Here is a 27,470-nt window from a genome sequence, read left to right on the forward strand (position 1 = left end):
TACTTCCAGCATCAAAATCCTTTGTATGAGTACAGAAGCAGAAATAAAAACAAAACCAAAACAAAAAACAAACAACCTGGAAGATGAAGGGATGAAAGGATACAAACAAAGGAAGACTAAAATGATTATTTACTAAGAATTGCAAATGCTCATTTTCTGTGCACACCACACAGTTCCCTTCTGTGCTCCTAGGACTTTGTGTAATTTTCAGGGACATGATGGTAGAGAGCTCATGCTTTCAGTTTATCAAAATAAACCTGTGTTCCCTTCCCCAGCCCTCAGTGAAAACTGAGACTGTACTCATCTTTATGAAAAAAGAAAGGGAGGGAGGGGGAGAAGGAAGGAGGACAGGAGCAAGAAGGAAGGAGAGAGAGGGAGAGAGAGAGAGAGAGAGAGAGAGAGAGAGAGAGAGAGAGAGAGAGAGGTCGCTTGTTCTTTGAATAGCTTTATGATAAATGCCCCACAAAATTGATCGGTTCCCTTTGTGGTAGACTTTGGTGTGTCAGGAATGTCAACGTGACATAAGTGGAGCCGCTTTAAAGTGAAACCAGAACTGCCATGCCAGAGGAGCTAGCTGCCGGGTGTGCCTATGCCTCAAATCTTTGGAATGTTAAAACGGGACAAAATAACCTCTGGACGGGGCCTAGGGCAACATTTGTCCTAAAAATCTGTTTGCAAAGATAACAAGAAAGCAGTTCCTACAACTATAATACTGGACTGAAAACGAAAACAGCGTTATTGGGAATTACCGTCACTGTGCTATGTTCTCTGCACCGACAGACACGGCTTCCTCTTACTCCTGCGATGGCCACCCTTCCCTTCCTCATAAACCCCCGCTGCCTTTGTCTCCTCATCGGAACGCCACTTGGGCTCCCGTCTGAACTGGTGCGTCCCAAATAGCTCTTCCTCCAGAAGATGGGCCTCCAGAAGGGCGTGTTGCCTCTCCTCTTGAAAGGCCTTTTTACTTTTTAATTTTTTTATTTTTAGGTTAACAGGAACATTCGAGGATCAGGTCAGCTGAGACTCCTGCTGCCTGTCTGGTGGGGAGAACAATTTACAATAACAAACACACGGCAGACTCGGACGAATTACCCTCCCCGCAACCTGCACGTCTGCCGGGATCGCTCAGTGCTTCCCACAGCCCCGTTTCCAGGGCCTCCTCCCGCCGCGCCACGGGGACAGCACCTGTGGCGGGCCTCTGGGAGGACGTCTGTCTCTAGCGTCAACCTCCATCCCCCGGACTCGGAGAAAGCCTCACTGTCGTCCGTGTCCTTGGATGAACCACCGAAGGGCCTGGCACGTAGGGGGTTCAACGAGGCCTGCTTCCGGGCGCGGGAAGTTGATGGTTTTGAAGAAAGGGTGTTTCCTGGGACCATCCGACTTTTCTCTGGGAAGAAAGGAGATGCTCAGCCCGACCCAGTATCAAACCCAAAGAGAAACCGTCCCAACAATACAAAGGGCGCCGTGTTCTTTTCCTGGAACACAGGTCAATAGCCAAGACAATAGAGCGGCGCAAAAAATCATTTACAACCCTAATGGGTTTGGCTCAGTGGATAGAGCGTCGGCCTGCGGACTGAAGGGTCCCGGGTTTGATTCCGGTCAAGGGCATGTACCTTGGTTGCGGGCACATCCCCAGTAGGGGGTGTGCAGGAGGCAACTGATCTATGTTTCTCTCTCATCAATGTTTCTAACTTTCTATCCTTCTCCCTTTCTCTCTGTAAAAAATCAATAATAATAATAATAATAATAATAATAATAATAAAAAGAATTGCCGAAACTGGTTTGGCTCAGTGGATAGAGTGTCGGCTTGCGGACTGAGGGGTCCCAGGTTCGATTCCGGTCAAGGCATGTACCTCGGTTGCAGGCACATCCCCAGCGGGGGGTGTGCAAGGAGGCAGCTGATTGATGTTTCTAACTCTCTACCCCTCTCCCTTCCTCTCTGTAAAAAATCAATAATAAAAAAAAAGAATCAGCCGGGACCGGTTTGGCTCAATGGATAGAGCATCGGCTTGGGGACTGAAGGGTCCCGGGTTCGATTCCGGTCAAGGGCATGTACTTGGTTGCGGGCATATCCCCAGTAGGGGGTGTGCAAGAGGCAACTGATCGATGACTCTCTCTCATCGATGTTTCTAACTCTCTATCTCTCTCCCTTCCTCTCTGTACAAAATCAATAAAATATATTTAAAAAAAAAAAAAAAGAATCATTTACAAAAATGAGGACTTTAAAAATCACCCACAATTCCAGCCTATGCAGATCTTAGCATTTTTATTGTTTGCAGACAGCCTTCACACGAAGATATGATTTGCTAAGAATCTAGCAGTTGACAGGACTTTCATTCTTGGTATTTCCATGAAACACCAGCAAACATCACTGCTTGCCTGCAACTTCAGTCTTCACCTCTTGCTCTGCCCTTCAGGGTCACAGAGAACAAGTTAATGTCTATTTCCACATTACAACCACTCACATTTTAAAAGACCACACTCACATCTCACTCATCATAGAACATGATTTCTTAGGAGCCCACTTAATCCTTGCCCCCTCCTCAACCCCCTAACAGGCACAATAATCTTTAAGAACTTAAAATAAAATCCATTCGTAATTGTCAGTAGCATGAATGAGCATATGTTTGATATTATGAGCATATGTTTGATAACAAATAAACATATCAAGATTATGTTTATTTGTGATCAAATCTTCCTTCCTTATGCTAGAAATTATTCCAGTAATTGCCCCAGAATAGGGGGAAAATGTACCGTATTTTCCGGCATATAAGACGACTTTTGAAACGAAAAAAAGTCAACCGAAAATCAGGGGCAAAAGACCAAAATTGCACAAAAATTACCTGCAGATCTTGACGGCAAAGTAAGTCTTTTCTTTGAAGTGGGGGGTAGTCTTATACAGCAAATATAGGCCTAAACCTATGTTTTAACTGTAAAATTAGGGGGGTCGTCTTATATGCCAGAAAATACGGTATGTTCCCAACTGTGTAACCTTTTCTATTACAATATTTACCTGTTGCTGTCTAACAAATTACCCCAACATTTAGTGGCTTACAACAATAAACATTAATTAATCTCACAGTTTTTGTGGGTCAAGAATGTAGACATGGCTTAACTGGGTGCCCCTGGCTTGAAGTCTCTTGGGAGGTTGCAGTAAAGCTGTTGGTCAGGGCTGCGGTCTCATCTGAAGGTTCACCTGGGGTTTTGGGAAGATCTCTTTCTAAGCTCACTCATATAATTATTGGAAAGCCTCCATCCCTCATCACGTGAGCCTCTCCATAGGGTTTCCTTGTAACATTGTTACTGGTTATCCCCAGGGCAAATGATCAGGGAGGGGTAAAAGGTAGGTAGAGTCTAAGACAGAAGGCACAGTCTTTTTATTAGTTAATCTTGGAAATGAACATCTCATCATTCTGCCATATTCTATTTGTTAGAAACAAGACAAAAAGCCCAGCTCACCCCTCAGAGATTTCCCATCATGTCACATGATTACTGAAGCACATTCTGCCCCATAATATGTCTAGAGTCTAAACATAATAAGGATGTTACTACTAATAATGGTAATAATGAACATTTATTCAGAGCCTACTCTCAGCTAACACGTTAAATCCTTCACTTATGTTGTTGTTCTGTGACTCGGGCCTAGTCCCATCCAGAAGGGCCATCCAGGCCTCCCTGGACTTTCCCCATTATAATCCTACTGAAAAGACAGGTATGGAGAGCTACATCCTGAGACACTACAAGGTTTCTCTTTTCTTCCAAAGGCCTCCAAGTTTCCGTCAATGGAAAGAAAGGAAAACGCAGGCTTGCCTTCTATGAGAATCCACTGCCCAATATCTGTGTGGTTTATATCCTGTAGAGTAGAAGCCTTGAGGGAGGGTTACTGAGATGAACTGAAGCTTTAAGGATATATATATATATATATATATATATATATATATATCCCCAAAATGTACACACTCACTTTTAATAATCATAAAGGCAGTGTTTATTAAAATACATTTTACTTTCAAAATTGATCTATCAGCTATTAAAGTGTGTATACTTTTTTGGGGGGGTTACTATAAAAATTGTTAGTTAGCTGTATTGAGGTATAATTTACACAGCACCAGTCACTGTGTTAAGGTATCAGAGAGACTGGGTGGTGGGTTTCAGATAGATTTTAAATGTGGTGGAACAAGGATAGAACAGAATTCTATCCACGTAGATCAGGAATGAGCCCCAGGCCTGTGTGTCTCACAGAGAACAAAGGGCTTGGAATGGGCCCAGGTGGCAGGAGGAAGGAATCTGAGCCACATTATGGCCGCTGGCAGGCACGACCACACTGCCCCAGAGGTCCAGAGGGCGCCTTACACTCACTCTGAGCAGCTGTAATGTGGAGAAATCCGGATGGTCCGTCAGGATGGCTGAATGCAGCCCTTTTGCAACTTGTCACAAAAGACAAGGGACCGAGGAACCACGTGGAGGCTTTCTTTAAGGTTCGTCAAGAACTCCAACCAGCCGGGACCGGTTTGGCTCAGTGGATAGAGCGTCGGCCTGAGGACTGAAAGGTCCCAGGTTCGATTCCGGTCAAGGGCATGTACGTTGGTTGCGGGCGCATCCCAAGTAGGGGGTGTGCAAGAGGCAGCTGTTTGATGATTCTCTCTCATTGATGTTTCTAACTCTCTATCCCTCTCTCTTCCTCTCTGTAAAAAATCAATAAAATATATATTTTTTTTAAAAATAAAATAAAATAAAAAGAATTCCAACCAGAGGCCTCTGGAAGGCAGGGCCATGCCTTATATCTACGGGGGAGAGACGATTCCACGATGTGACCAGTGCCTGACACTGAGGGACCTGCCAGCTAGATCCTGGCCAAACATTGCCTCTGGAAACTCCTCTCAGAGACTATCTGATGGACCCCACCCCTAGCCCCCAAGTGTGCCCCAGGTAAGTATGTAAGGCATTTCCCCCTAATGTGGGACCGGTCACCCCAGTCCCCCACCCACCCTGCCCTGTACTAAATAACCCTTATCACCTGCACCTGGATATCCACGGCATCTTGCCACCGCCCCAGACATGCCTCGCATGTAAGTTCCCCTAATAAATTCTTGATGTAATGTGAGAATTGTCGGCCTGCAGCTTTCTCGGCCTCTGGGCCTGGGAATTTCCATACCAATGTCCTTTCCCAGGGGATGTCTGTGTTTGCAGATGCTGACCACGGAAGACGAGGCTCCTCCACCTCCACGCCTTGCCCTCCGTGTCTGGGCCACCACCACAAAGCTGGTCCCTCCGATCCACTTCACCTGAGACCTGTGGTCAGATGTCGCAGGAAGATGGCTTTGGTCTTGAGTCTTCTCCGGGCTGCTCTGGGCAGGGATCCTCTGAGCCGTCTCTGCTTGGAGCGAGAGGAGAGGCTGCCGGTGGAGGCAGAGTCTTTTCTAACAGCCAGCCCGGCAGCTTCAGGGAGGCGTCCCCTGCCCGCCGGAGTGGGATCTATTTCTGAGCATTAACAGGGGCTCTTGGTCACTGATTCCCACACGGGGATTATAACGGCTTTTCTCACACCATCCAATGACACTAAGATACCGGCTGCCCATACACGAGGACCGCGCTGTGGGGTTGGGTCTGCAAGGACAGTGGGCGTTAGCCTGAACCTGCGGGTGGGGGACAGATGGGGAGGTGGGGGGTGGGGCAGGGAGCGAAGCACTGCCGCTGTCAGACAAGTGCATGGCATTTGCTCTTGCTCTGCTGCAGGGCCGATCAGAACAAAACCTGCAAAATACTTACGTGACCTTCACCTTTGATTTTATTGGAAATCACCATGGTTCGGTCCCCCCATCTCCCTTTCTCTCTAGTAATCACCTTACGGCTGTCTGTGTCTATGAGGTGGTTTTTTTTTTTTTTTTTAAATCCCTTCGTTTTTTTCACCCAGCCCTGCCCCCCCCCCCAAACCCACTCCCCTCTGACAGCTGTTTGTCCTCTATCTATGAGTCTGTTTCTATTTTGTTTGTTAGTTTATTTTTGTTCATTAGATTCCACTTCACTTTATTTTAAATGCTTGTAGGCGCACTTGACCTCTCTGCTATGTAACATGCTCTCTAGGCATTCGTTCTGCTCTGAAGGACATCCACAAAATTAACCAAATTTGAGTGAAATGTTTACAGCATTAAGATTTTTTTAAAATTGATTTTAGAGACAGAGGAAGGGAGAGAGGGAGAAAAACATCGATATGAATGAATATCGATAGAGCATGAATCCCCCGCCTCCTGCACGCCCCCTACTGGGGATTGAACCGGCAACCTTTGCTGCATGGGAAGATGCTCAACCGACAGAGCCACGCTGACCGGGACACGAATGAATTTCTTTTAAACCCATGAAGAGTTGAAATGAAAATATTGGAAGGCTTTCTTTTTTTCACTGAACAGCTGGTTTTTACATGTCTCTTTTCTAATGCTGTAAACTAGGGGTGTCGAACTCAATCAGAGAAGGGGCCAAAATCTAAAATCCAGCCTAAATCACGGGCCGAATGGTTTACTGAACAGTCATAAACTGACAATGTCATAAACTGACAGCGGAGTGCAGTGATGACAGCGCGGTGCGGGCCACATTGCAAGGCCTGGCGGGCTGGATTTGGCCCGCGGGCCTTGTGTTTGACACATGTGCTGTAAACAGTTATATTCAAAACAGTCACAACAACATATGCTTTATGAAAAGGTGTGATGGAGCAGCTTCAGGCAACGGTCCAGTGCTTTAAGGTGGCATTTTCTTGAAGAAGTTTATCAACCTCTGATTTTACAGCCCCGACGTGTGCTGGTGAAGGACTGAGATAGGGTTTCAAACGCACCCAGTGGGTGGCAATCCCTCCGGGGAAGCCATCTAATGAGATGGCTCCCCGGGGTATGGTGTCAGCGGGGCACTCGCCTTGTCAGGGGGATCACTTTGCAGGTTATATAAATGTCTCATCACTACCTTGTACACCTGAAACTAATACAGTGTTGTACTACAACTGTAAATGAAAAATCCATCTTAAAAAATGAAAATAAAATAAAGGGACTGTTCCCTTCCCCCACTGCCATGGCCAGTGTAGGTGTGCCCTCGGATACTCAAGAACCAGATGGTAGCTGAAACCAGTTTGGCTCAGTGGATAGAGCGTCGGTCTGCGGACTGAAAGATCCCAGATTCAATTCTGGTCAAGGGCATGTACCTTGGTTGCAGGCACATCTCTGGGGGGGGGGGGGGGGGGGGAGGGGGGCGTGGAGGAGGCAGCTGATCAATGCTTCTCTCTCATCGACGTTTCTAGCTCTCTATCTTTCTCCCTTCCTCTCTGTGGAAAATCAATAAAAAATATATATATGAACCAGGTGGTAGAGACAGTCGGTGGTCACCACATCCAGATCTCTCCTTCCAGGGCACACAGAAGACAACACCGGCCAGACCCCCGCCCCCCCTTAGCTAGGGCCCAAGGAACGTCCTGGCCATTAGGAGTGAAGTGTGAAGCGGGACACTTCCCAGCTCAGGCAGCACAAAGCTCCCCCCGGGTTCTCTTCTCGGGCCACGGCGCCTGGAAGCCACCTGTTCCCACGGAGCTATAAGATGGATGCAGCCACGCCCGGCCAGTGTGGCTCAGTGGTTGAGCATCAACCTATGAACCAGGAGGCCACAGTTTGATTCCCCGTCAGGGCACATGCCTGGGTTTTGGGCTTGATCCCTAATTGGGGGAGGGAGGGCATGCAGGAGGCAGCCAATCAATAACTCTCATCATTGATTTTCTTCTCTCCCTTTCCCTTCCTCTCTGAAAACAATAGAAATATATATTAAAAAAAGAAAAAAAAAGAAAAAGATGGAAGCAGCCGGGATCTCTGAGCCACAGCTCAGCAGGGAGATGCCCGCTGTGTTAGCCAGGGTTCTCCAGAGGGGCAGAACCAAAGGATGTTGAAAGGATCCAGAATGCACCACAGTGCCATGAAAGCTATTTTGAGCTAAGGGCAGTTGAGAGTCAACAGATGCACATGTGCATAAAAGCAGAGCGTCCTAAAAGAACTCAACTCATCAATCCCCTCCCCCGGGGATTTCAGGAGTTTTGGAACCAGGCGAGATGGACTCTTATTGCCAGTGACAGAAATAAACACCGCGCCAAAAATAGATATTGTCACAAAACTATCGCTTCTCCCATCTATTCTCCCGAGGGCCCGCCTATTTGTCCGAAAAGTCATTTCTTCTCCCACGGTGCCCACCCCCACCAGCACTAAGAAGTCATTTGTTTTGCCGAAACCAGTTTGGCTCAGTGGTAGAGTGTCGGTCTGCAGACTGAAAGGTCCCAGGTTCGATTCCGGTCAAGGGCATGTACCTTGGTTGTGGGCACATCCCCAGTAGGGGGTGTGCAGGAGGAAGTTGGTCGATGTTTCTCTCTCATCGATGTTTCTAGCTCTCTATCTCTCTCCCTTCCTCTCTGTGAAAAATCAATAAAATATATTTAAAAAAAGAAAAAGAAAAAAGAAGTCATTTGTTTGCCTATCCATGCCCTTCTCCTCCTCCCCTTCCCCTCTTAAGAGGGAACAGAAGCCCCTAATTCTAACCACCTCCTACTCACACCTGTCTGTGAACTCCTGTGTACGTACATAAAAGAAAATGTCTTTTGCCAGTTTAGTATGCAGGTCTCTCCATTCTTGAACCTAAGAGGGTAGAGAAAAATATTTTTTCCTGGCGGAGGCTTGGCAAGTCCAAATTCTTTAAGGTAAGCTATCAGGGGAGCCAGGGAAGAGGTGCAGTTCAAGTCCCAAGCTAGGTTTTCTGCGAGAATTCTCTCTTCTCAGAGGCCTTCAACTGATTGGGTGAGGCCCATCCACGTTATGAAGAATAATCTTTACTGAAGGCCTACTGATTTATATGTTAATCTCATTTTGAGAAATATTTGCAGAAACATCGAGTGGGGAGTGGGCCTAAGCCGTCAGTTGGACATCCCCCTGAGGGCTCCTGGACTGCTAAAGGGCGCAGGCAGGGGTGAGGGACCCTCAAGTGCATGAATGTCATGCACTGGACCTCTAGTTGGACAATAATAACACAATCCCAAAGCTTTGTCATTAACCCACAACATTCTCCAAATGCCTGTGGACAGTGCTGACATCACGAATCATCTCTATTACATGGTAATTTACCTGCTTCCTAAGCGTGGCCCTGGGTTCTTAGCCAAGAAGAGTCTGCATGTGCCTGTGGCTTCCTCTGTGAAACTGTCATGCTGGAATCTGACCTCCTCTTCCAGGGTTCTTTACTGACTTCTTCCTTGTAGTCTTTGAATGGTGTTCTTCCAGCAACCATTTCATAGATACTGCATCCCATCGCAAACCAGTCCACGGGGTAGGAGTAACTCACTTTTCCCATTAGGATTCCAGGTGCCATGTAACCATTGGCTCCAGCCTGTAACACCCAAACAAAAACAAAACAAAATGTGAGAGGAACAGAAGTTGTTGATTGTCTATCCAATACCCATTCTCCTCTTCTTGTTAAGGGGCTCATTAATTTCCTAGAGGCCCGGTGCACGAAATTCGTGCAAGAGTAGGCCTTGCTTCCCCTGGCTGCTGGCACCGGCTTCCCTCTGGCACCTCTGGTCTAAGCTTGCTGCCCTCCGGCCGCCTGCAGGCACCCAGGACCTGGGCTTCCCTTGTGGGCCCCGGCTTCATCCAGAAGAAAGTCCAGTGTAATTAGCACATTATGCTTTTATTATTATAGATTTGGCATGGCATTGTGCCTAACCCATTCTACTCCCTGCTTTCCCAGAAGGCTCTGGGCAGCCAGGGCAGGACATGAGATCCATTGGGCCAATGACATATGAAAAGGACTGGGCTGGAGTGTGCTATGACAGGGACAATGTGGCTGCTCTTGGAGAGAGAAAACCGCTTGCCCTCTCTTAGTCTCCTCACCTCATCTTTTTTTTTAAATGTATATATATATATTATTGATTTTTTTACAGAGAGGAAGAGAGAGGGACAGAGAGCCAGAAACATCGATGAGAAAGAAACATCAACCAGCTGCCTCCTGCACACCCCCCACTGGGGATGTGGCCGCAACCAAGGTACATGCCCTTGACCGGAATCGAACCTGGGAACTTTCAGTCCGCAGGCCAACGCTCTATCCACTGAGCCAAACCGGTTTTGGCCTCACCTCATTTTTAAATGTGAAAAGTTCAAGTGGGTTCTCTAAAACCCCTAAGCTCTGCTTTTGTTTTATTTATTTATTTATTAAACAAGTTTTCTCCTTTAAAAAATTGATTTTAGAGAGAGGAAGGGAGAGATAGAGAGAGAAAAACATCCATGTGAGAAACATTGATCGGTGGCCTCCCACACGTGCCCCGATGGGTGACCAAACCTGAAACCCCGGCATGCACCCTGACTGGGGATGGAACCTGTCACCCTTCCGTCCACAGAAAGATGTTCCATCCACCGGAGCCACACCGGCCAGGCCTGTCTGTTTCACATCACAGGTAACAGGAAATTAGATGCATTTTTTTTTTTTTTTAAGGTTGTAAGGTTGAGCACGTCATTGCTAATTTCGAATGTTCATATCATGTTATCTAGTCTATGCTGTTTCCTACTCTATTTGTTATGCAGTAGCATTGACATCACATATCTTGGTCTGTCTGTCTCTGCTTTAAAAAATTAACAGCCGTTTAGAAAATCGCACACATGAAACTTCATTTAACATGCATGACCATATAATGTAGGCATACCTCTACTGGCAATATATACAAAATAACCACTGTGTTAAAAAAAATTTATATATATGTGAAATGCACATAACACAAAATTTACCATCTTAGTCATTTTTAAATGTATAGCCCAAGAGAATAAAGAACATTCACATCACTGCAATGAATCACCAGAACGCTTTTCATCTTGCAAAACTGAAACTCTAATATCCATTAAACAAAAATCCCCCAGCCCCGGGCAACCACCATCCTACTTTCTGTCTCTATGAATGCGAATACTCTAGGGACCTTACCTAACTGGAATCATGCAGTGTTTGTCATTTTTTGTGACTGTGTGTGATTTTAGTACATTCATTCATTCAACAAAAATTTAACAAATACCTACAACATACCTTATAAATGATTAAACTATGTATTTTACATGATAATATGTTTTTCCCAAAACTAAATAGCTTTTGGTTAAAGCATAATGTATAACTTTTATAGCAATTAAAAATGCGCAGTCCTAACCGGTTTGGCTCAGTGGATAGAGTGTCGGCCTGCGGACTGAAGGGTCCTGGGTTTGATTCCGGTCAAGGGCATGTACCTTGATTGCGGGCACATCCCCAGTAGGAGGTGTGCAGGAGGCAGCTGATGGATGTTTCTCTTTCATCGATGTTTTTGACTCTCTACCCCTCTCCCTTCCTCTCTGTAAAAAATCAATAAAAAAGTTTTTTTAAATGTAAACAAAAAGACCTTAAAGTGATAATAAGCTTATATTAGAGCAGTAAGACTTAGAGCAATAGAAAATTCAATGTATCAACTGTTCCTGTCCTTCAACCGGGTTACTTAACTTTGCAGTATACTGTACCTCTAAGAAATGACCCAGAAGGAAGAAAAAGGGATCTATTTTGAGATGTTCTTAGTTCCATTATTCATCATCGTCACAAGCTAGAAACACCCACAATGACCATCAATAAAGACAATAGACCAGAGACTAGTGTTAATACCAAGACATGTATATATGCACACCCCACACTGGGCATGGAGTCTGCAACCTCGGGCATGGACCCTGCCTGGGAATCAGACCGTGACTTCCTGGTTCATAGGTCGACACTCAACCACTGAGCCATGCTGGCCAGACAAACATATGTGTTTTTGTTTGCACAGTGTATGTCAATGCCTTAAGATATTAAATTTGTAATAATTTTTACATGGGTAACAAGAAACAAAATGAAGTGACCCAAGCACTAATGAGGAGTGATTAGAGGTGCAAGAAAACTCTGGAAGTGGCAGGGGTCTGACAGGCTGGCATGAGTCAGCACGCACTGCTGTTTTCACAGCAGCAGCCAGCGTGTGTGTAATATGTGATTTGGGTGAGCGTGTATTCCGGTTTGCCCGGGATGGTCCCGGTTTGCATCTGTTGTTCTGGTGTCTTGCCTGGTTTTGCATTTGCCTGGACAAAAGGGAATAACTGAGGCCCAGGATACACCTACTCATCTTTGTAGCCAAACCAGGTGCTCACTGCCTCCCTTGGTGCATGCCCAACAAGAGCTGTGAATAAACCGCAGCGAACGCTGGTGACTAGATGTTTTCCGTTCGCTATGGAGCCATTCCCTGCGGTGAGGTCTAGAGATACCAAGACATATAAGGCCTGGCGCCTGCCCTTGGGAACTTACAGGCTGGTGGAGACAGACAGGTCAAAAGGTTAATTCAATAAAGTGGGTAAATGCCATAATGGGAGGAAAAAGCAAGCACAGGGGAGAGACCGCTATCCAGCTAACGGGCCTGGGCAAGAGATGAAGTCAGGGAAAGTGTGAGGTGCTCAGGGACCTTGTAGGATCTTTAAGGAATTTGAGATTCTGAAATACAAGGTCTATGGGATGCGATGGTGGGAGGGGAGATGGGAAGGGGGAGGTGGATGAGTCTGAGAAATGCTTTAAGTCAAAGTAGTAAAAGGCAATCCTAGTCTTCCCTTTCTTTTGTATCTATTTTAGAGGCCAGGAGGCTAAGTACTCCACCTCCCAGCATCCTTTGCACCCAGGGTGGTCATGTGATATGAGCAAGGTGAAGGTGCTGGGAGTTGGGGGGGGGGGGGAAGGAAGGGAGCTTACTATAAATACATAAAAGATATGATGGATTAAAGGACGGATAACAGATGTAAACTGGGCAAACAAATATATGGTCACCCAAATGACATATTATATGTACTGTTCCTGTTCCCCTGCCCACTCCCACTGCCCCACAATATCCTAGACCTCGCACTCTTTGTAAGCATTTCACCATGAATCTCTCAAAGATAAAGTCATTAACACAAATCCAAAAAACCAATCACTATAATACCATTCTCTCACATAAATCACAATAATTCTTTAATATTTTCAAATATCTGGATATGTTAATGCTGTCCCAATTGTCCTATACATTTGTCTTCTAAACAGTTTAAGTTTGGATTCCAATAGCCCATATAATTGATTGATATGTCTCTTAAATCTCTGTGAATATATAAATTCTTCCTTTGTCTGTTACCACCCCTTGCAAGTTTTTATTGGAAGAATTTGGCTAAACTGTAGAGTTTGCCAGTCATGTTTTGCTGACTGTACCTTGGTGGTACCAGTTACATGTTCCTCTGTACTGTGTATTTCCTGTACATTGATAGCTAGATCTAGATTCTGGAGGCTTAATTTCTCTACTGAGCTTTTCATTTCTGCAAATTTGTTTTTATTCATTGTTTATTTTTTAAATGGATTGATCTGAGAGAGAGAAACATCGATTTGTTGTTCCACTTATTTATGCATTCGTTGGTTGATTTCTTGTATGTGCCCTGACTGGGAATGGAACCCTGGCATTGGCATTTTGGACAATCCTCTAACAACTGAGCTACCCAGCAAGGGCTACAATTATGCTTTTATTAACATATAATTAGCATAGAATAATGTGCACAGGTCTATTTACTCTGCTAAATAAATTTTGATAATACACCCACATAAATGCCACCTAAACAGGATGTAGAACAGTTTCATCTAAGAAAGTACCCTGTGCCCCTCTCTAGTCCATTCTCCTCCCAGGCCAACACTTCCTGATTTCTGTGACCGTAGATTCGTTTTGTTGGTTCTTCGATTTCAAATAAATGACATTGAATGGCAGATACATTTTTGTGTCTGGCTTCTTTTTTCCCCTCCTTTTTTAAATTGTTGACACTATATATCTTCATCTCACCACACCATGCCCCAGCCCCACACACACACTTTGTGACTTTTTTTACTGTTTTTGAGATTTACCCATGTTGTTCTACAAACATATCAGGTTGCTTTTTTTTGTTTTTGTTTTTTTACTTTGCAAATATCCTTGTTGTTTTTCTCTGAGTGTTCCTTGCCTTATAGCATTTGTTCTTGTTTCATGGATGCAATATCTTCTCTTAAATCTCAAAGGATATTATGTATGTTTTTTAAAATAATGGTCTCTTCTACTTTCTGCATTGTTCCTGTTTTCTACAAGTTTCTTCTGTTTTCTTAAAAAAGAAAGAAAAAAAAAAATATATATATATATATATATATATATATATATATATATATATATATATATATATATTATTTCAGAGAAAAAGGGAGAGGGATAGAGAGATAGAAACATCCATGATGAGAGTCACTGATTGGCTGCCTCCTGCACACCCCCTACTGGGGATCCAGCCTGCAGCCTGGGCATGTGCCCTGGCCAGAATAGAACTGTGACCTCTGGTTCAGAGGTCGATGCTCAGCCACTGAGCCACACCAACCTGGATCTTCCTTTCTTTTTTATTTTCATTGCATTTTATTTTAGAGTTTTTTGAAATGATAAATGATCTTTGATGATTTGCTCACATGTAAGAGTGGACACTAAAAAGCCAGCATGAAGCTGACCAATGGATGGGCTTTACTGGAGGGTGATCCTGCCAACCCATTGCAGTGGGGACCTCACCTGTGAGTATCCATTGACCTTGTTGGGCTCAGTTTCCCCATAAAGATCCTCCAGTACCCTACCTGAGAGGCGTCCGCCTGCTTACCCTCATTCTGGGATGAGGGTCTCCCCGTATGCAGTATGCCCTATCCTCAACTCTCAGCTGGGCTGAATGTTCCTGTCCAGCTTCTCTTGAGTTTAATCTCTCCTGCTGGGGTGGGAGAGACACAGAGAAAGATACAAGCAACACCCAACTGCCTTCGGACCGTGGTGGCTGGTAAGTTCCTCTGTGTGTGTGTCACCCTTCCACGCAGCACATTTCGGAGGCTTGTGACTTTAAGGATGAGCATCGCCAACCAGGACCAGATAAACACCAGCGGCTCAGCAGGAGGTGTAAGGGGAAAGTGGAGAACACGCCTTGTCCTGAAAAAAGGCTTTTGTGGGACTCACGCTGGGAGAAAAACTAGAAACAATAGCGGACAATACTAACGGAGCGTGTGTCACATGCTAAATGTTTTCTCAGGAGCATTACCCGAACTTCCTGTTTAAGCTTCATGATAACCCTGTGAGAGAGAGACTGCGGTGCCCCCCATTTTGCAGATTAGAAAACGGAACCGCCGAGGGTTAAATCTTGCCCACGGTTGCCCACCCGAGATTCCCACCCAGGTCTGCACTCTGAGCCACGGCACCACCGGCCCCGAGGGGAGCAGGTGAAGATGCTTTTCCTGGCCCTCCACGCCCCCTCCAGGATGCATTTCTCTCCTCTGAGCCCCCTCCTCCCCTCTCCCCGTGTGCTAAGAACTAAGTGCTCTCCTTGTTCCGTTCTTGCTTAAGCTGCTTTCCTTCATCCTTTCCCAACAAGGTCTCCTTTCTTTGCCCGTATCTCTGGCCATCAGAGGCCGCTGGGCTGCTCCCACTACAAAGGCTGCTGGGAGGCGGGGGCCGGACCCGCGGGACCCTGGGGACGCGCTGTTCCCGTCCCAAGAGAATGAATGAAGACTCGGCCTCGTCCTTCCCGCACTGTGGCCGTCGGTGCGGTGGGGAAAAACACTGGACAGCGAGGGTAGCCCGAGATTCACTCCACATGATGTTCGGGACTAAACTTGCCTCCTGGCCGGAGACAGCAGAGGCCCTGGTGGGGCGCGGAGGGCCCCGCCTCCCTGCAGAGTGGAGGTGCCTCACAGAGGAGAAGGATGGAATCAGAGCCAGAGACCAAGCACCCGAATTCCATCGCAGCCTCCAGCTGAAAAAATTAATGGCCTGCCCTTTCTGCCGTTTGTCTTGTGCCTGTGAGTGGCCTCCTCTGAGGTGTGGGAGGGGAGAACGGCCAGCGAGCAGCATGGGGCGGGTCGAGCCGGCTGACCTCTCTGGCTCCCTTTAACTCTTGCCGTCACACATGAGTCTCTGTGCCATCCCAACAGCCGCGTCCAGTTCCCGTGACCAGAGCGGCCACCGCCCGGGCTGTAGGGTCACCAAGGGGCAGCAGCAACAGACCTCTGGATGGAGGTTTTTGTGTGGTTTGTCCTTTTTTTTTTTTTTCTTTTTCCTTTTTTTTCTTTTGCTTCATTTTGTTTTGCTTTTGGTTTCATAGTGAGTGCCCTTTGGCAGACGCACACAGTCCACACAAAGAATGCCTGGCATTGCCTCAAGCACCAGACCTCACAGGGTTTAGGGAGCCATGTAGGGGCTGCCCCCTCCCCAGCTGCCCCCCAGGGGGCAGCAAGAAGTCCTTCTACCACAGCCGTGGCATGTGGAGTGCTCAGTCATGGCATGTGGAGTGCCCAGTCCAGTGGTCGGCAAACACAGTAGTCAACAGGGCCAAATATCAACAGGACGACGATTGAAATTTCTTTTGAGAAAACGGACTTCTTTGCATGAGCCACGAAGTTTCAATCGCACTGTGTGTGCCTGCAAATGGTGTTTTGTGGAAGAGCCACGTTGAAGGGGCCAAAGAGCCGCAGTTGGCCGACCACTGGCTTAGTCCCATCAGGGCCACCTGTCCCCTACAGGTGTCCATACTGACACCCTAAAGTGGGGTCAAGATCAGAGCCAGCCCGTTGGGGCCTGTGCAGACACCAGCTCCATTCCAGTTGCTGTTGGATGTTGGTTTCCACTGGCCCTGTAGCTGTTGTCACTCTCATCGCTGGGCCCTCAGGGGCTGAGTGGCTGGGGGTGGGGGTGAGTGGGGGGGTGGGTGAGTCTTGCACTCACAGGAGCCCCAGTGTGGCTTTGGCCAGCCATGGACTGTGGCCTCGGAGGTGATGAGGTCAGGGAGGGGCCTTGCAGTGCGTCTCAGAGGGCACAGCTCCTGTCCTAACAGTGTCACACACCATCCAGCAGAGCGGGCGTGGGCGCTGCATGGCCGTGCAGGCCCAGCAGGTCACAGTGGGGAGCAGGTCTCCACTTTCACTGCGTCTGAAAAGTTGGCCACCTCAAACGGCACCATTAGTCGACAGGCCGGTGCCACGGCCCTGGTGTGGCCAGGCCCTTTGCTGAGCAGGTGGGGGAGGAAGACAAGACGCTCCCTGGTGTCCAGGCGCGGCCTGGGCCCAGCTAACGGCCGAGAAGCAAGAAGCCGCCCGCGGCTCTCCCCGCCCGGCCCCCCCAGCTCACCACAAACCAGATCCACTTGACAGCACAATCCAAACAGAAGAGGGAATCAAAACGCACATCTTTTGTTTGCCGTGGCAGGAGAACTGTTGAGCAGAGGAAAAAAACAAGCTGAGCTTAGCGCTATCAGCTGTTTCCTGGGGTTCGCTCCTTCCTTCCCCGGAGGGGGGCCTGGCCGCTTTGTTCTCGTTCCCAGCTGCTCCTCTGCGCCTTTAAGCGCTGGCCTTTGCAGACCTCGGAGGAATGCAGCCCCAGACCCCAGGGGACTTGGTTCCGAGGCCCCGCCCCTCCACCGCCCTCTCCCCCTTTCCCTCCCTCCCCTCTCCCCCGCCCCCCAACTGGGCCCCAGGCTGCAGCTCGGGCCCAGGCCCCAGTGCCTGTCTGCTCGCCCCGCCTCTGTGCTCCCCCCTCCCCCCCATCTCTCTGCCAGCCATTTCCTGGCTGGGGAATAGGAGCCTCCCAGAGGTGGCTTCCTACTCTTTCTGACACCCCCAGGGAGGACACCCCAACAGGGGACCCGAGAGAGGGTCCCTCTGATAAAGCTCTCTGAGCTGTCCAACCTGGTGTCAGCCTGCGGTGGCTCAGACTCCAGCTCCACCCATTATTAGCTGGTCACCCCGGCTAGCTTCTCAACCTCTCTGAGCCTCAGAGCGCTTACCTCACAGGCCTGTGAGGAACATGAAAGTGATTAAGACACAATTGGCCGCCCTCCAAAAGCCTGATACACAGCAGGCCCTCAATAGGTTTGCAAGGCCCTGGCTGGTTTTGCTCAATGGACAGCGAGTCGGCTTGCAGACTGAAGGTTCGATTCCGGTCAAGGGCACATGTCCAGGTTTCGGGCTTGATCCTCAATGGGTGCAGGAGGCCAATCAATGATTCTGTCTCATCATTGACGTTTCTCTCTCTCTCTCTCTGTCTCATCATTGACGTTTCTCTCTCCCTGTCTCTCCCTCTCCCCCTCCCTCTCTCCCTCTCTCTCTCTCTTTCTCTCTCTCTCTCTCTCTCTCTCTCTCTCTCTCTCTCTCTCTCTCTCTCTCTCTCTCTCTCCTTTCCTCTCTGAAATAAATAAAACTGTTTTTAAAAAGTAGGTTGGCAAGGATGGTCATCAAGCCTGGGCTCTGGTTGTCTCAGACAGCACAGCTGCACAGGAAGGGCACAAGAAGAAAAACCCAGATGCCTCTAAGATCCCACCAGAGTGAAAGGCAGACCTGGCCCCTGGCACGTCAGAGCTCAATACAGTAATTGCGATTCTTCCACCCGAGCGTGTTCTTCGGTGGTTTCATGTTCTGTGAATCCATACAGCAGCCGGCTGAGGCATATTTTCCCTGGTGCTTCCAAGATGCTCAAAATGAAACCACAAGTGAAGCTCCACGTGGCTATGAGGAAGCAAGACAACTGTGTGTGCTGCTTGGCTCAGCCTAGAGGTGAGCTGGGCCCTCGCCCGCTGCCCACCCAGGGCAGCCTGGGACCCCTGCTGGCTGCCTGTGCCTCTCAGGGAACAAAACACAGCTGCAAAGCTCACCTGAGCAGCTGCAGTGCCTGTCATGTCAGGTGAGGCAGAAACGAAGCAAAAGTGGGGACTGTGACAGAGGCTGGGGTCTGGCTTCTTATAGAACTAGAGGCCTGGTGCACAGATTCCTGCCCATTGAAAGGAAATTAATTAGAAGGTGGCTGCCGGGGCAGGACTGGGTGAGATGGGCCAGACACGCCCTGGAGCCAACCTCCTGCGGTCCCACCCCAGCTGGCTGCATCTGGGGTAGTGCCAGGGCTCGAAGGGCATCTGCAGAGTGAGCAGGGTCCCTCTGGCAGGTGGGGTCCCTTGGCCTGGCCTGGGGGGATCAGGCCAAAACTGGCAGTCTGACATCCCCTGAGGGATCCCGGAGTGTGAAAGGGGACTCTGCAAAGTTGCTGTTGCTTGGCTGCTCCTGCATTGAGTGTCTGCCCCCTGGTGCTCATTGTGTGTCATAGCTACTGGTCCATTGGCTGGTTGCTTAGGCTTTTATATATATAGATAGTCAGAACAGCATTTTTCTTCTTCTTCTTCTTCTTCTTCTTCTTCTTCTTCTTCTTCTTCTTTGTCTTCTTCTTTTCTTTCTTTTTTTTCTTTCTTTTTTTTTTTTTTAGAACAGTCGTTTCTTGATTGCCTACCAAGTAGCTGACCCTTTGCTAGGCATTTATCTATCTTGTTACTTAATCTTCCCATCAAGCCTAAGAAGCAGGTGGCAATAACCAGGCTTGGAGAAGAGGCATAGCTTCCCTGGGGTCAAGTACAGGGCTGTGGCCAAAGTGGCATTTGGAAGAAGGCACTCTGCATGCCATGTGCACGGAGCATGGGTTAGCCATCAGTCCCCACTGTCTCCTGGCCAGGTGCCCCCGTGAGGGGTCAGCCTGTGCCTCTGTACACAGCAGCCATAGTGAGTGGCAGACTCCTTTGCACATTCACCCTCCTTCCATCTCGTGATCCTCTGGAGCATTTTACATCAGCTGCCCTCAATCTGAAGGGATGCTCTGAGCTCCCAACATGCGTCACTTCCAACCCTAAAAATCTTCAGTGGCTCCCCCACCCGACACACCTGTGGCCTCAGGTTCCAATATCCTTATCTGACTCCTCCAGCCTCCTAGGCTGGCATCTCCACTTGTCCCCTTTGTCACCCCTCACACGCTATGATCACATGCTCTAGACTAGGGGTGTCGAACTCAATCAGAGAAGGGGCCAAAATCTAAAATCCAGCCTAAATCGCGGGCCGAATGGTTTACTGAACAGTCATAAACTGACAATGTCATAAACTGACAGCGGAGTGCAGTGATGACAGCGCGGTGCGGGCCACATTGCAAGGCCTGGCCGGCCGGATTTGGCCCGCGGGCCTTGTGTTTGACACATGTGGTAGACAGTTGCAGAGCCACTCTGTTCTATGAATTTACCTTGGCTAGGGTTTTCAACCGCGGCACCACAGGCATTGTGGGCCAGCCCGTTCTTTGAGGAGGGATGCTGCACTGAGCATGGCCCGACACTGGCAGCAGCCCTGGCCTCTACCCATTAGTCACCAGTCATGACAACCAAAACTGTCCCCCGACGTTGCCACGCATCCCCTGGGGCGCAAATCGCCCTTGGTTGAGGATCACAAACATCTGCCGATCCCTTTGCCTGGCCCACACTCCTTCCTCTTTCCTGCCTACCTTCTGTGCTGTGCAAGTGTTGAACTGGTTGTCATTTCCCCCTGGAAGTCCTTCCTGACCCCATGTCCCTCTGTCAGGCTGGGTGCCCTCCGTACACCCAACCTGCACAGCCCCAACCACGCTGCCTTGTCACCGCCCCTTTGCATCAGGGAACTGCTCACCCAAGGTTCCCCCATTCTGGCAGCTGGCCAAGGTCACCGACTGGCTCATGGAGGGATACAAACGCCTGGACAACTCTTAGAGCCACCCCGACTCCAGAGCTCACCGACGGACTGCCTGAGGAATTACTTAGTTCAAGCTCAATGTGGGTCAGCGTCTCTCTTTGCCAACCCTGCCTTCCTCATGCTTGTATCTCATGGGATTGCACCCTAATAAATCTTAAATGTGTAAGTCTGTCTCAGAGTCCGTTTCCAGGGAACATGGCCTCAGATACCACCCCAACTTCTTTGCTGAGTAAATGCCTGTCTATCTCTCAACAGCAAATACGTTGTATTTCCCTGGGGTTAATTCTGATCCTCACATGTTAAGTCAAATCCTCCGTGGAGAGCCCCATGTACCACATGTTCACAGCATTTATCATAATTGAAATGTTACATTCGTTCGAATTATTACTAAGTTCTATCTCTCCCCTTCTAGACCCATGTTGGCAGAAAACCATGTCCGTTTTAACTCATTATTCTATCCCGCATGTTCACTCAGTCCTGGAAAATGCTCAATAAGTGTATGTTGAATGATTCCTTGAGTGAGTGAATGAATGAATGACTGCCTTTTCAATGAAGAAATGTTAAAGTAATTCCAAAACTGCTATGAAGATTTTTGAATAGTAGTAAATACTTTGAAAATGGACTTGAAGGTTTTTCTTCTAATATATATTTCAGAGGAAAGAAAGGGAGGGAGAGATAGAAACATCAATGATGAGAATCATCAACCAGTTGCCTCCTGCACACCCCACACAGGGGGATTGAGCCAGCAACCCAGGCATATGCCCTGACCGGAAACTGAACTGTGATCTCCTGGTTCATAGGCTGATGCTCAGCTACTGAGCCATGCTGGCCGGGCTAGCCTTGAAGTTTTGTAGTGGGCCAGTTTCTAGGCCCTGGCTGGGTAACGCAGTTGGTTAGAGCCGTGGTTGGCAAACTGCGGCTCTTTGGCCCCTTGAGTGTGGCTCTTCCACAAAAATACTACAGCCTGGGCGAGTATATTTTGAAGAAGTGGTGTTAGAAGAAGTTTAAGTTTAAAAAATTGGGCTCTCATAAGAAATTTCAATCGTTGTACTGCTGATATTTGGCTCTGTTGACTAATGAGTTTGCCAACCACTGGGTTAGAGCATCGTCCCAATATGCCAAGATTTCAGGTTTGATTCCTGGTCAGGGCACATATAGGAACTAACCATTGGATGCATAAATAAGTGGAACAACAAATCGCTCTCTCTCCCTTCCTCTTGATCTTTAAAATCAGTTTGTGCCGGGACCGGTTTGGCTCAATGGATAGAGCGTCGGCTTGGGGACCAAAGGGTCCCAGGTTCGATTCCGGTCAAGGGCATGTACCTTGGTTGCGGGCATATCCCCAGTAGGGGGTGTGCAAGAGGCAGCTGATCGATGACTCTCTCTCATCGATGTTTCTAACTCTCTATCTCTCTCCCTTCCTCTCTGTACAAAATCAATAAAATATATTTAAAAAAATAAAAAATAAAAAAATAAAATCAGTTTGTAATAAAAGTTTGTAGGAACTGAATTTATTTAGTGATGGTTGTTGTAATTTTGGTGGAGACCATGAAGTAACCAGAATGCCCCTCCTGGGTGGCTGTTAAACTGTTACTCGGAAATAAATTTCAAAAAGAAAAAAATTTGGAGCAGGGTAATAACGGTTGTGATGTATGTAGGTGTTAACTTCTGATAACATATTCAGAAATCTCTTAAAGATCACTTAACTCAGTGTGTCTCTAGCATTGTGTTCAGTATAATAAAGGCTTAAAAATAAAGATAATAATACCCAGCCCTAACCGGTTTGGCTCAGTGGATAGAGCATCAGCCTGTGGACTGCAGGGTCCCAGGTTCGATTCTGGTCAAGGGCATGTACCTTGGTTGTGGGTACATCCCCCAGTAGGGAGTGTGCAAGAGGCGGCTGATCGATGTTTCTCTCTCAGCGATGTTTCTAACTCTCTATCCCTCTCCCTTCCTCTCTGTAAAAAATCAAATATATATATATATATATATATATATATATATATATATATATAAAATAATGCTCAGCTTCTGTCACCCGCTACCCTTCTGAATGTAAGGAGTAGGTCAGAGGCTTTAAGGCAGAACAAGGTAACCAAATGTGGAAAAGCTTTTGGGTTATTATTCTAACTTCATGTCTAGTCTTGACTAAATAACAAGTTCTAAGGACCCACGTTCCATAAAACCTGAAGGTCACTGTTGCCCACATTGAATGCTGAATCTGGAAAGTCCCAGCCTTGGGCCCTTGTCTTCCTGAGGAATCTCCCACCTTTATTCACCTAAACTCAGTGGTAAAGACCTGTCAGAATTCCAGAGACTTTGTATTGTTTACTTAACAAAATTGCTTAATTACATATAACTAGAAGTACAAACAAAATTTGTACACTTGGGGAGAGGTGTCCCTCAGCCTGGCCTGCACCCTCTCATAGTCTGGGACCCCTAGGGGGATGTCTGCCTGCTGGCTTAGGCCTGGGGATCAGGCCTAAGCCAGCAGGCAGATATCCCTCTCGAAGTCCGGGGCCCTCTTGCTCCTTACTGCCCACCTACAGCAGAGGCAGCCATGAGCCCAGCCATGAGCCCAGCTTCTGGCTGAGCGTCGCTCCCACAGGGGGCAGCTCCTGCACTGAGCGTCTGGCCCCTGGTGGTCAATGTGTGTTATAGTGACTGGATGTTCCGCTATTCGGTCTATTTGCATATTAGGGTTTTATTATATAGGACTTCCCACTCCCCTTTTTAAAACCCTCATCCAAGGAGTGAGGATATTTTTTCCATTGATTTTTAGAAAGAGTGGAAAGGCGGGGAGGTAGGGAGAGGGAGAGAGAAGAGAGAGAAAGAGAAAGAGAGAGAAACATCAATGTGAGAGGACACATTGATTGGCTGCCTCCTGCACTTGCCCAAATTTGGGGTGGAGGTCGACCCTGCAATTGAGGTACATGCCCTAGACTAGGAATCAAACCTGAAACCTTCCAGTGTGCAGGCCGATGCTCTAACTGCTGGCCAGGGCAACTTCTCTTTTTAATCAAAGAATTCTCTGCAAGCCACTTTCTCCAAAATTGATCAAAATACTAGTACACGTCAGTTGCCTTTGTCCTCTTTTATATACTTCAGTTCAAATTTCACCTTCATGTAATATAAAACATTCCCCCATTCCACACTCCACAGACAAGGCCATATTTAATTCAACATCCTAAGAGCCAGGGGTTTCTTCTTTTTCTTTGTCTCATCCTATTGAAGTTTACCTGCAAAAATTCTGGATTTTAGGGCCCAGTGCCTGGAATTTTAGGGCCCAGCCCCTCGTTTTCCAGAGAAGAAAACCAAGGCTCTATTGACTCAGGTACACGGCACCAGGAGGCTGGTTATCCGTGGAAGGAACCCAGGCCCTGACGTTAGATTCAGCACGGACTGTCTCCCCTCACCAAGACTATCTCCCCCTCAGCCTCTACCGAGAGGAAAGCTAAGTAGCCCCCAAGTAACCAGCTGAGCTAATCCTCTTACGCCACTCTCCACAGACAGGACGACAACCCGAGGGCTTTAGGGAAAAGAAAATCAGAAGAATTAAGTCCAAGGCTCCGTTTGGCCTGGGAATAGAACAGCCCTCTCCTCTCCAACGCTGTGCCCCGCCCTACAGGCAGAGGGAGAGCCGCTCACCTCCTGGCGGACGGGCCTGCCGTCCCGGGTCTGCACGGCCAGCCCCAGGCCCGACAGCCTGCGGTGGCCATCGCCGTCCAGGAGCACGTTCTCGGGCGTCAGGTCCCGGTAGACGATGCTGAGGGAGTGCAGGTGCAGCGGCCCGCAGGCCATCTGGGCCGAGGAGAAGACGGCCCCGCTCGTGGCCAGGCCGCGGGGGCCCACGCTGTAGGTGTGGACCTTGAGGTCTCCCCTGTTCATCAGGCTCAGGATCAGGCACAGGTGGGACTTGCTCTCAAAGGCGTAGGCCAGAGAGACAACGAAAGGGCTGCTGATCCTCTCCAAGACCTCCTTTTGCGGGAAAGCCATTTCCTCACCGTGTTTCTTCTGCAGCCGCTTCTTGTCCAGCTTCTTACAGGCATAGATCTTGCCAGTATTTTTCACCTGGACAGCACATACCTAAAAAGAGAGGGAGAGAGGGAGAGAGGGAGAGGAAGAAGTAGAAGTAGCCCAAACCGGTTTGGCTCAGTGGATAGAGCGTTGGCCTGCAGACTGAAGGGTCCCAGGTTCGATTCTGGTCAAGGGCATGTACCTTGGTTGCGGGCACATCCCCAGTATGTGCAGGAGGCAGCTGATCGATGTTTCTCTCTTAATGATGTATCTAACTATCTCTCTCTCTCTTCCTCTCTGTAAAAAAGTCAATCATATATATATATATATGTATGTATATATATATATATATATATATATATATATATATGTATGTATATATATATATATAAAAGTAGAACGCACTGGAGGGGTGGGGGCAGGATGTGGAAGGTGGAGGGGTAGAAATCAGCCAAAGTGAACAGATGGCAGGCATCTGAGAAAAGAGAAGCTGTAACAACAGGTGTTGGCGAAGATGCGAAGACGCTGGCACCCCGGGCATTGCTGGTGGGAACGTAGAATGTAAATGTTTGGTGGTTCCTCCATAAGTGCTCACAGTGGTCCTGTCCACCGCAGCCAGAGGGTAGACACAAGCAGGTGCCCACCAATGGATGACCGGACAAATGAAATGTAACATGCCCATGCAATAGCGTGTTACCCAGCCCTGGAAAGGAATAGCACATGCTACAACATGAAGGAACCTCCAAACATTATGCCCATTGAAAGCAACCAGACACCAAAGGTGACAGATTGTCTGATCCCATTTACATGAAACACGGGGGTAGGCGCATCCAGAGACAGAAAGCAGACCGGCTGTCGCCTGGGACAGGGTGGAGGGGGGAGGGGGAGTGACAGGAAGCATGGAAATGTCTCATAGGGGTGTTGGTTCTACAACATTGTAATGTCCTGGATGCCACTGAATGGTACTCTTTATATGGCTAATGGTTAATTTTGTGATGTGACTTTACCTCATAAATGATTAATTTTAATCTCATGTGAATTTTACCTCAAACATTTTTTTTTCTACTTAAAAAAAGAAAAGAGCTGAGCTCAGCAGAGGTGCACAATGAATTCTCCACTTTACCTTAAGATGAGTGTTTTCTCAGATCTCTGCAGTTTGTCTCAATCCACCCCCCACAACCCCCCTGCCCCCATCACCACTAAAGGGAAAAGGGGCTCCCCATCACCTGCTGCCATTCTCCATTATGTCCCTGGGGGCCCCGCAGGGGGTGCCTGGTGTGGACCCCAAGAGAAAGATTCTTGGCCAGCTCCACATTTTATTTGTCTTCCCCATGCCATCTCATTTTATTTCACAGGGTGACGAGGGAGGAGAGGTGAGAGCGTGCCAGGAATTCGCCACAGGTGGCATGAAATGAGTTTTAAGGAAGTTCCCTTGAAATTAAAGAAGAAGGAAAAAAAGGCAAAACAAAGCAAACCCCTTTTATGCAGAATCCTTCATTCAGCTTCCAACCTGGCTGTTCGGAGATGCCTACCTCCCCGAAGCCACCTTTCCCCCGCAGGCGGAACTCGGCGAGGCACTGGTCCCACACCGGGTGCATCTCCAAGGCCTTCCAGCGCAGGAACTGGCCGTAGACGGGGCTGGCCCTGCAGGAAGGCCGTGGCCTCGGCCCGGTCCAGCGCCACCAGGGCTGCCCGCTCCTCCTCAGCGGTGGCCGCCGGCACCTGGCGCTCAGAGCCGGGCGGAGGAAGGCGGGTGGGTGCCCGGGGGCAGGGCTGCCAGCAGCGGCCACCAGCGCCTGCAGCCTGCCAGCCTGCTGCCGTTGGCCGGGCCCTCCGCCAGCGCCCAGCTCTGCACCTGCCCAGGAGGCCGTGGCCTCTCGGTACCGGGGCTCCGTGGCCAGGAAGCCCTGGCAGAGGCGGCGGCCCACGGGCTGCTGCTGGCACAGGCTGTGGGAGTCGGGGTGGGCAGCGCCTGGCGGAGCGGGCAGTGCCAGGCTCCGGGGCCACCGCTGCAGCTCCCGGTGCTCTCCCTCCCCCCCCTTGCCGGCCTGCAAGTAGGCCGTGTGGGCCATCAGGTTGTCCGGGCCCCCGTGTCCACCATGGCTGAGCACAGGGGAAGGAGAGGCGGGCTGCAGGCCGCGGGGGGGGTGGACTCGGCCGGGTCCGGCTGCCAGCTGGGGGTGTGGGTGCCCAGGTGCAGTAACTCCCGCGGGATTTGCAGGGAGGCTCTGGTCTGCGGGTGGGATGTGGGGGCTGCAGAGAGCGGTTCCCCAGGTCAGAGGCTTCGCTGGCTACGTCAGGGAAGGACACGTCGCAGGAGCCTCCTGTCCTGGGGCCTGCGGCACCTGCAGGGGCTCCTTGGGCATCACCTTCCTCTGTGCACACCTGCTCCCCGAACACCCAGCCACCGGTTTCCAAAGGAAGGGAGTGGGAGTGAGGCGGGGCCACGTGTGTGTGTTCAGCTGTTTCTAATCTCACGTGCTTCCTCGCAGCCTCAAGCTCCGCCCCCCCCCCTCCCCCCCGGGATGGCAGGTCAGGAAGAGGAGCGGCAAGAAGCCGGAGCGCGTGTCCTCCCGGCGACCAGCGGCCTGCGGCAGAGCGGCCGCGGGGAAGGCGCTCCGGACGCGGATCCTGAGCCCTGTCCCCGGAGGCCCTCGTGGCCTCGCCGTGGGCCGTGCTCTCCCACGGCCCCCACCCTGAGTGGTCCGCAGGGGTTGTCCGGCAGTGGCGTTCTCAGTTCTGAGGAGTCAGTGACCTACAGAACTGGGTTAAAAAGGGGGAGTCACCTTGACCCCGAACGTCCCACCAAGTGACACAAGCAGGAGGAGCACACCAGTTCACAC

At 49.0% G+C, this 27,470-nt stretch overlaps 1 protein-coding gene across 1 annotated transcript; it reads right to left on the reverse strand.

Moving 5' to 3' along the window:
• Positions 1 to 593: 593 nt before the first annotated feature.
• Positions 594 to 27,133, reverse strand: GRK7 (G protein-coupled receptor kinase 7). The gene is given in 9 exon segments (XM_084901827.1): positions 594 to 1,387; positions 5,156 to 5,292; positions 9,138 to 9,249; positions 9,252 to 9,396; positions 24,259 to 24,696; positions 26,160 to 26,262; positions 26,264 to 26,345; positions 26,348 to 26,710; positions 26,713 to 27,133. Coding segments are annotated over 9 exon segments (1,695 nt in total). The 5' UTR covers positions 26,729 to 27,133; the 3' UTR covers positions 594 to 1,088.
• Positions 27,134 to 27,470: the final 337 nt, after the last annotated feature.

Source organism: Pipistrellus hanaki (genome assembly GCF_964339955.1).
Source record: "Pipistrellus hanaki genome assembly, chromosome: 13".
Lineage (NCBI taxonomy): Eukaryota > Metazoa > Chordata > Mammalia > Chiroptera > Vespertilionidae > Pipistrellus > Pipistrellus hanaki.